Source organism: Microplitis mediator, chromosome 1 (genome assembly GCF_029852145.1).
Source record: "Microplitis mediator isolate UGA2020A chromosome 1, iyMicMedi2.1, whole genome shotgun sequence".
NCBI lineage: Eukaryota > Metazoa > Arthropoda > Insecta > Hymenoptera > Braconidae > Microplitis > Microplitis mediator.
Window position 1 is genome coordinate 9,087,133 of NC_079969.1, and position 10,591 is coordinate 9,097,723.

The 10,591-nt window shown below is 30.0% G+C and overlaps 1 protein-coding gene across 1 annotated transcript; it reads right to left on the reverse strand.

Moving 5' to 3' along the window:
• Positions 1–2,411: 2,411 nt before the first annotated feature.
• LOC130677017 (uncharacterized) lies at positions 2,412–4,827 on the reverse strand. Its single transcript, XM_057483537.1, has 3 exons — positions 4,472–4,827; positions 3,850–4,354; positions 2,412–3,775 (listed from the first exon to the last, which is right to left on the reverse strand). The coding sequence occupies exons 1-3, from the start codon at positions 4,586–4,588 to the stop codon at positions 2,622–2,624; spliced, it is 1,776 nt and encodes a 591-aa protein (XP_057339520.1). The 5' UTR covers positions 4,589–4,827; the 3' UTR covers positions 2,412–2,621.
• Positions 4,828–10,591: the final 5,764 nt, after the last annotated feature.

The window sequence follows — 10,591 nt, forward strand, 5'->3', positions numbered from 1 at the left end:
TAGAATCATCGTAGAAAAAGTACGAGTGTGAATGTAGCAGATGTCAGATAAATTCAAAATTATTAACAAATAGAGTAAATAGTTTAAAAAATAATATTTACGAAACATGCACTTATTAATTTTAAAATTTTTTTAATAAAAATTAAAAACTTACTTTCGGCGACTTCGCGTTGAATTAATCGGAGCTTGACCCCGGAAAGAAATTGAAGCAATTAAATAATTACTCACTAAAATACACTGATTTAAATTATTTACGCAAACTAAACACCGATTTTAAATATAAGATATCACTCACTAATGAAACACTAAAAAAATACACGAATAAATGTTTTCAAAATGGCGGCATAAAATGTTGTAAAAAAAAAAAATTATTTTCTCACTAATTACTTGACTGAAAAAAATGACAATCATACACGAAAGATCACTGATAACTTTTAAACACTTTGATGAATAAATAATAATTAATAAAAGTTATTTTCACGGTTTTTAATTTATTTAAACGAACGTCAACAAACGCCGGTAGTCAGACAATAGAAACGATGCAACGAATTAATTAAATGGTTTTTTTTTACTTTTTATATTTCACGTACCGATTAAATTATTATCACAAAATGTCCGTTTAGTGATGGAGAATATTTAGAAACAAAAGTTTTTATTTATTTACACGAAAAAACACTTAATTTATTTATTTAATCACGAGCTAGACAAGGTCTGAGACATTGCGATGGCGACAACATCCAGTTGGAGCCAGAAACACTTGCGCAGTTGTAGGGCCGGGTGAAACGACCTGCGTAGTAGCGATAAAATTTTGCCGCGCATGCGCAGGAAGCTTCTCGATGGCATTAGTCTCCCGCTTACCCGAAGATCTCATTGTCGTTGTCGTTTTAATCCGGTAAAATAATTAATTTAATTATTATGTCGCTCGATTTTAAATGTCTCGTTACTTTTAAATAATTATTTGTTAAATAAGAAATCTTTTGTGGTATTAAATTGTGTGTGACAGTGAACGTAACTTGTGAAATAAATAAAATTCAGTGCCGGAGTAGCTCTCATGTAATTTGACGCCATGTTGATTGTCGGAATTTTAAAATAAAAATAAAAAAATTTATATGTGTTAGTTTTATTAGAAATAATATTCTCGAGTGATTGTTGTAGTGTCGTAATTAATTAATTGCATTAATTAATTTTTTTAATGAGTGTTTATTTGTTTAATTTATTAATTTGTGTATCGATGTACGAGCACTCATAGCAGAGATTGAAAATGGCGGGAAAGGTGAGTAAATTTAAAAAATTTTTTGTGTTAAAATTTTTTTTTAACAGAGAAGTTTTTTTTTCAAACTTGAAAAGTTTTTTTAACTTCCCGCTAAGAATATTGGAAATTTTCAAAAATTCGGGAAGTTATTGGTTTCGGTCCGATTTTTGAAAATCGAATTTCTAAGAGATCTTGACGTTTTGAGGTTCTAGGAAGCTATTCTCACTAATTTCCAGATGATGTCTGAGTGTATGTATGTATGTACGTAAAATATCTGTAACTTTTGAACGGATGAACCGATTTTGATCGTCAAGGTGTCATTCGGCGCGGCTAGTCAATATCTAAAAGATGTGAAAACTTTACCTTGATCGGTAGGATGCGTTCGGAGATATTCCAAAAATAAAATTTTTTCAGAAATGTTTTTTTTGGATAACTAGTATTGTGCTCGATGGATTGATTCCAAAATCGACTGGGCTCTAAAACTTTATAAGCCGCGTCGAATGCCACCTCAACCATCAAAATCGGTTGATTCGTTCAAAAGAAACCGTTGTCGAAAGAAATAAAAAAAAAATTTTCTTTTCGTTTTTTCGAAATATCTCAGAAACGACCAGATAAATCAATTCCAGAATCTAATTAGCTTTAGAACTCAACAAAACGCGGCGATCGTCACCTCATCCGTCTCAATCGATCAATTCGATTAAGAGATATCGTTGGAGAAAAAATGGTAAAAATCGTTTTTTTTTCGAAAGCAACGGCATACAAAAGTATTTTCGAGCTCGACGAGTAAAATCGAAAATTCAGTCCAATTGAAAACACATTTAGACGTGATTTGAAAGATAGAATCTGATTGAAACGCTGTCGGATGAAATCAGTCAATCGGGATGCTCTTGGAACGAATAATTGATCGAATTTCAATCGGAAAAAAATCTTGTTTTGTTTTCCGATTGAATCCGATTGTAATTTATTCAATTAGATTTAATCGGACTCGTTTGGAAAGTCACAATTCTTTTTCGACAGAATGAGATTCAATCGAAGTTTTTAGTCAGGGAAACTGAAAAAAATATATATACATTATTATGTAATTATAACTATGGTGGTTATATATAGAATAATATTTATTATTTTGAAATTCTCTTTCTATATGTTATAATCACTTGCATAATTATTATTATAAAAATCACATCTAATAGGACATTTTGCTGTAATACTCACAAAATATAACAGTCGACTGTTAATAAATAACTTAATTTAAATAAAAAAACATAAAAATTGGTTGAATGGAAGAAATCTACACAATCAAATTCATTGAGTCAAGCGCATCTGTTTTTGTTAATAGGCAAATTTGGTCAATGTTATCGAATTTTTATTTCTATCGTCTTCGACGGCGATAATATGCGAAAATATGTTCAACACCAAATATGATGACTGCCAAAAGTTGAAAAAATGCCATAAATATATATAAATTTGTCAAATCTTCAGTGTCAATTATGTCATGATCTAACATTTTTTCTATTCTTTTTGTAATTTTCATTTTGTTTGATGCCATCCGTGCGTACAGGAACTTGTCAAGTTTCGTGAGACCTAATTCTTGAAATTTTAATAATCTCTGATAAAATCGTTTGCCCAGGGCCCAATTTAAGCGATGATGATGGAAAAAATCCTTTTTAAATACAAATCTTTTGGACACGTAAAAATGAAATTTCATAGTCCAAGTTAAGATGGACTCATTTTCATCAATACACGCAACTTCCGGATCCCGCATCATTAGTTGCAAACATCCTTTTAAGGGAAAAGGGGCTGGACGGGGATGTAGATATTTCATTTCCTCTTCAGTTTTCCATAATTCCTCTCCTAATACACTATTATGGATCGCTTGAATATAATATACATGGTACTTTTGATCATACAAGTCCTTAAGAGACTCCACGTTCTGAGATGGCGGACGAGCAAGTGAGGCGAATATTTGTCCCTCAAGCGCTGGACCAAATATAAAAACGAACAAAAAAGCAGTAAAGAAGGTTAGTTTCATGGCAAGTCGATCAAGAGGTGTATCTATCCCCATACTCATCATCAGCTTCAAGACATCCAGAATAGCCAATCTCACTTGATACCCATTGTGCAATATAATTAGGACGGTAATAAGAAGAAGAATAATTATTATCCCTATAGCCCCATTAATATCGAACGCACTTTCAATTTCATAAGATACTGGTTGGAAGCTTCGCTTTTGTGTTACTATGACATAAGATATTTCAAAAGTCACGGGCACTACGTCTCCAAATTGAATTACATAATCAGCATACAATTCTGTACTAATATCTTGTTTACCATTTATTATTGATGTAGCGAGTAAAATAGGATCATCTCCGAAGTCAGTCATTTGCGGAGTCATGTTCAAAGAAGTAGCTGTTTGAATCAAGTAAGAACTTAATCCATTTTCGGAACTCATCTCCGCCATTGTAACAGGATAACCATCAAGAAGTGTAGTTTTATCAAAAGTGAGATTCGCACATATGTTATGATCTAGATAAAAAATCCATGTTGTATTAATTATGAAACAAACAATAATAATAATAATGATAAAAAAGGAAATTTACCGTTAGTGAAAGATTGTTTGTAGAAGGTCACTGGTCGACGATGGTGGTCAAACCAATTCATCTTAATTTCAATCCAAGGATAGGGAGCTCGTTTCGTGTAAGGATTGTAAGTATAGAGACTGGTTCCAGTACCGGTAGTGGAGCACACCACGACACATGATAATAGTTCAAGCTTCCATAGTAGTCCCAAAACTTGAAATGAATCCTCTTCACATGATTTTACAGTTTCGAAGATCACAAAGAACGCTGATTGAATACTCCAAAAGGGTGAACTGATCAGCTTGCTCAAAAGAGCATCCAGTTCCATTTGACTCGTCACTGATAAAATATACATTGGATAGGTTGGATAGTACAATTGAATGTCTTTTGAAATGAAGTTATCGTTGATGATAATGACAGGTGCCTTTATTGTATCGGCCAAATTTTTGTGCAATGTCTTTGCCAAGTTTTCAGTGATGGCTATTGGATTTGATGTATTTGCATAACAGAGTTGAAAAAGTTGAGCCTGTTAGAAAACAAATAAAAGTTTTGTCATCATTATTATTACCCATAAAAAACTGTAGGAAAAAAAAAATTCATAACGGTGATGATGGAATTATCAAAAATATAAAAATTTAGTTACCACATTTATGTGTGTGATTGGAGTATCTGTTACTGATAAATTTAAGTTTTCGAATTCATAACAAGAAACACTTGCGAACCATACACTCAAAATAATATTCCTCATTGATATCATCATCGTGAGTAAATTTATAAAACTTTTGTAACAATAAAATTTATTTTTAAATTATAAAATAATTTGAATTTAGTGATAATATTTGAATGAAGAAAGTTGCCGATATTTAAAAGACAGAAAAGATTTCTGATCACATTTATCGAAAAATTAACAGAGAGTTATTTTATTAAATAGTGAAGACTATTCGACGATCTTTTCGGATGAATAGTTTCTTAATGTTAGGAATATGCATATGGTCGAAATTGTGAATTGCGCAAATAAAACATTGCATAGTTTCCCATCTTCTGGAAAATATTATTTGAGTAGAAGGGACTATAGAGAAAAACTATTGGCTATTAAGCGATTACGTGGTGAAATATGAAGAACGTGCGCAGTTCGTTCGATCAATTCTGTTGACCATTTTTGCTTTATTCTGTGGTATCGATATTTCTTCTTTAATACAATTGTAGACTGCAAGTTTCATAATTGCATGAAATGATATTGATTTATGAAAACAACTACCATGCAAACCGTTGGGGAGAGGGAGGCAGAGTGGGTCCCCATAAGGAAAATAATTATAATATCCATTTTTTTTACGCGTTTACTCCTTTTTAGACTCTTGATACTTATTTTCACTTCCCTATGCTTCGTTCATTAAAATTGAAAAATCGACAATTAGGGGCAAAGTGGGCCTTCCAAAAAATTTCGGATTTGATATTTTTTATTCTTTACACGTGAGATATTTGCAAATAACTATAAAACAATTGTATCATATTAATATGAAAGTCATTTTAATAGTCTGCTGCGATATAACTTTGAAACGTGATTTTATTATCTTTAACTTTCTTAATAAATTACATGTATTGAACAGTTTTGGTGGTCTATTTTAGCCCTCATTATACAAGAAACTTCGATAAGCTTATTATCCGTCCTAATTTATTGACGCATAGAAAATTTTGAGGGGTCCACTTTGCCCCCTCCTCCCCTATATCTAATATTACAGCTTTATTCGAAAAATCTAATTTCCTTCAAAAATCCAGCATCGATTAGTACTTTCATATAATAAATCAGGGAAAAATCCTACAAATCACTGAATATTCACTGCGAATCGATCTTATAAAAATATTACTAGTTTAATCAGTGATATACTTGAGACTATTTGGGTAGTGAATATTCACTGATTGGGGTCTTTTTTACTGAATATCGTTCGAAGCGAGTAGGATACCAGCGATATATATCATATTAGTTTTTTATTATCAAGGATATAAAACACAGTAATTTGAAAGTAAATTCAAATTAAAATACGTTACGATCGGGTGTAGTATTATTATGTATATGCTTTAAATCAACACATTGTCACTTTTTCTTGCTTCTGACTTTGGCCTTCGTGTTAAATAATTGCTGTAATTTATATTGATTTATGCAGGAACAAATAATGTATTTTTAAACTCAGAAAGCATTATAAATGTTTTTCCGACTATTTTTTATTTTTATTGATTAATCATAATATTTTGAAATTTAATTTTTTTCAATTACAAATTGTTATGTATTTGAAGTACTCATTGAACGTTAGACATAACTTATAAACTAAGATTCATTCCCGATGAAAAAAGATTTTATACAATTGTATAGAATTATATATCAATTATATATGGACTATATATAATTATATATAGACTATATGTAATTGGATAGAAAAAATGGCCCGATCCAATTGTATACAATTTGTATAGAAAATTGTATACAATTCTATACAAATTGTATACAATTCTATATAATTATATACAATTCTATACAATTCTATATATTGCAATTATATAGAAATGTATATAATTATATAGAATTGTATATACTTTGTATAAAATTGTATATAATTATATAGACTTGTATACAATTTGTGTAGAATCGTATACAATTTCTATACAGTTATATATACAATTGGATCGGGCCATTTTTTGTATATAATTTTATACAATTGTATAAAATCTTTTTTCATCGGGTTACTTGAATAAATAAATTACTTGGAAGAGTGGTCAAAACTTACACACTTTAATCATATCGTGCCTCACTGAGATATTCATTTCTTTCTAATAAAATACAATTAACTCTTATTATTAACCTCGAAAACTCAAATAAATTAGAATATCAAGGACTATCCTAACATATATTTTAAAAAATCGGCTAAAAGCTAAATTTATAAAAAATATAATATTGCATAAAAATAAATCTATTTAATGATCTACGGACCAAAGAACATGTAAATATAAAAAGTATGATTAATTTAAATGTTAAAATTAATAAATAAATAATTATTTTATTGTCATTTCGACGTATAGTTGTACTATTGATTGTTATTATATTATAGCGTTATAATATTTAATAGTTATTTTATGTTATCTCTGCTGTGCAGTTAAATGTATAAATAAACAATAAGTGAATTATAAAATAACTGCAAATAAATATTAAATTCGGCAATAAATTTTACTTAAAAAAGTAAAATTTTAAATTATACATGAAAAAAGCCGGTGATCAATATAAAATTATATTTTTTTTTCTATATATTGTAATAACTGGTAACTTATATTTTATATCACTTATACACTACAATAATAACACATTTTAAATAGAAATGATAACACCACAATTAACAGCAGTACAAGAAAAGCAATCAAAGATACAGTTTATTGATACAAGACGTATGCTGTTTTGCTGTTAAGCTGTAAATATATGACTGTCTGACTTTAGTTGCACATCTATAAAACAAGAGAAGAAGGCATTTGTTTTCTAGTTATTCGAATAGGGGAGGGTGGGGCAGAGCGGCCCCCCTGAAATTTTGATAAAAAAAAAAATTTTTTTTTTTTCGCCTAATTACTATAAATCCGATATGTTTGCGCATTTTTACCCCTACGCATGACATTTGGGGCCAAATGGACAAGCCCAAAATTTTGAAAAAGTGATTTTTTCATATTTTCATCGTCAAATTAAAAAAAAATTATTATAATTCCACATTTCTAGCCCTACGCATAACACCTGGGGCAAAATGGATCAGCCGAAACTTCCGAAAAAATTATTTTTTCATTTTTTTCGGCCGTTTCTCTATGTAAGAGGCAAATTTGGTCACTAAAAATTTATAAAAATTAAATTTTTTTTTTTAGTTGATAAATTTTTGAAATAAAGTAAAATTATAGAACTGATTTTTTTTTTTATTAAATAACAATTAGTAATTAAGATAATCGAGAATGAACGATTTTTTACGCTTTAAAAAATTTTTTTCGAGTAATATAAAACCAAAAATAGTTGTCAAGAGAAAGAAATACATTCTTAATGATGAAAACAATTTAAAAAAAAAAAACGAAAAAAAAAATTTTTTTTATCACTTTTTGGAGGGGGGCCGCTCTGCCCCACAAAAAAAAAATTTTTTTTTCAGAATTTTGGCAAAATGTCCATAAATTTGTTCGAAATAGGACAAAAGTAAAGTGATCTTATGGTTGAAAGCCACAAAAAATAATAATTGGCTTAGGGGGGCCGCTCTGCCCCACCCTCCCCTATTTTAAAAGATCAGTTTCACATTCGTTACACTACCCTCTTCTCAATAAATTATCATCCCGACAAAAATTGTGCTGGAAGAATCGAACTTGATTGAAATTAAAACCATGTACAATCTCGGTTCGATTCGACTATCTGAGTGTCCTAACTATGCAATATACTATTTCTGTATTGGTTCTGAAAATCGTTTTGTAAAATTATAATTTGGGTTATCAGTTGATATTCACAAAATAACGAAATTTACAGTAAAAATGCTGATATCGTTTTTTTTAGGAAATTTGATTCTCTACAAAAAAAGGTCCTCTTCCTTAAGGGGTAACGGTAACCCATTTTCAATTCAATTTAATTTACGGACAAACATTAGAAACCTAAAATAGAGAGTCTTTAGCGTTTTTTAAAACCTTAACAGAGGGCTAGAAATTTCGTATTTTCAAAAATTCTAATTCGTCTTCGAGAAAAATTGTTTTAAAATTCTCATTTACTCTACGAGTGCAACAAAGACAGTCCCGTTTATTTTTCTGAGTGTGAGAAAGAGGTCCGGTACCATATCCCCTTAAGTAGCTTAAGTTCTTCATTCCCGTGGTATAGGGATTTTATCAATTTTGTAAATGATAGTATCTTATACATCTTGTGGGATCGGCATTATACTCGAGTGTGAGTTTGGCGGCGCGAGCGAAGTGAGTCCAGTGAGCGCGAGTGCAGTCTAGCGATTTTCGTCTCGACCCATCAGCACTCACGTGAATTTTCCGGTAATCTTTACTCTCATGATGAGAGATTCGCTCACGCTCTATGCGCATGCGTCTAACATCTCGCGCGCTTTGGCGCACTTGTAACGGAGAATAAGTTTAAAAGTTACGAAGTATACCGAGTGCAGCCGAACAGCTATTCACTTACGAAGGCACACGAACTGGCCCTAACGTTACCGAAAGTAAATTTTTTTTTGTTACATCTATAATCCCGTGATGAAAAGAATGCTCACAATTTCCGACGCACATGAGAAAAATATTTTATTATAATTCATATTTAATATTAAGGCATTTCAAAAGTTCATAATTTGAAAATAGATAAAATTACTCGAAGGTAGAAAAAGTTTCATCTACCCTTTCCATTTGAAAATAAAAAGTTATTGTTTTAAATCGAGCGTGAGCAAAATGCTCATAACGTGAGTGCCGACGGGTTTAATAAGGTAGCTAAATTCGAAATGCCGTCATAAGAGAGCAAGTTGATAAATTGATTATTAGCTTGAATTATTAAGTAGAGATGTACTCCGCCCATCTTACTCAAATCCAGTGGTTTAATATAGAAAATGAGTGTTGTAATATATATTGAACCACTTTTGTGAACAATCAGAAAGAATTAAATTTTAATATAAAATTTTATGAGGCTGACTGTAGCCATTCAACGACGTACTCTTAGGCATGAGTTACATAAAATATTTTTTTAAAAGTTTGACCAAATCCCTTATAATGTTAATTTTAAAGAGTGAAGTTTTTTAACTTCCCGCTAAGAAAGCCGATGATTTTCAAAAAATTTGGGAAGTTATTGTTTTCACCCCGATTTTTGAAAATCGAGTTTTCATCATCAGATGTCGACGTTTTGAGGTCTTAGGAAGCTATTCTAACTATTTTCAGAATGATGTCCGAGTGTACATATGTATGTGTGTGTGTATGTATGAATGTAAACTCATTGTAACTTTTAAAGTAATGGACCGATTTGGATGGTTAAGGCGGCAATCAAAAGAGCTTGTTGGTCATCAACTACCCTAAAAATTTCAGATCATTAGATCAATTAGACTTGAAAATATTGGCGAATTACGAAAAAAAAATTTTTTTTTTCTTAGTTTTTTATTGATTTCTCGGAATCGACTCAAAGGATAGACTTCAAAATCTAATCAACTCTAGAACTTAATAAAATGCGTCGATTGCCAACTCACCAGTCAAATTCAGTTTATTCGTTCGTGAGATATCATAGGAGAGAAAAATGCTAAAAAACGGTTTTTTTTCGAAAACAATGGCATACAAAAGTACTTTCGAGCTCGAAAAAGTTTAGGGGCTGGCCCGCAGGGTCAACCGATAGACAGATTTTTTTTTTTAAATCAATTAAAATACAAATTATTCATCGTAGAAAGTGCATTTTTTCATTTATTTATTTAATAATTTTTAAACATCAAGTTTTACATTCAGTATTTAAATATTTATTTTTCTACTAAATTATAATAACTTATATATATGTATATATAGACATATGAAAGCTAATAATTAAAATCACATTGTATTAAATATTCAAGGAGACATTTTATTTTTATTTAAAATAATTATTATTATTAAATAAATTTGAAATTTAACTTTGATTGTCAATAATTAAATTCACTTTATCTTCAATTTAAATAAATTTATAATTTACTTGTCTCCTTAAATATAACGCATTAATTAATAGAATTAATTTTTTTAATTAATCAAATTCAGTATAAAAAAAAAATCA

Bases quoted from the DNA above. Each gene is read 5' to 3' on its own strand.
- LOC130677017 (XM_057483537.1), bottom strand. From the start codon at position 4,588: ATGATGATATCAATGAGGAATATTATTTTGAGTGTATGGTTCGCAAGT. The intron at 4,355-4,471 runs GTAACTAAATTT...GTTTTCTAACAG, and splicing joins CAATCACACACATAAATGTG to GCTCAACTTTTTCAACTCTG. The intron at 3,776-3,849 runs GTAAATTTCCTT...TTTTTTATCTAG, and splicing joins CAAACAATCTTTCACTAACG to ATCATAACATATGTGCGAAT.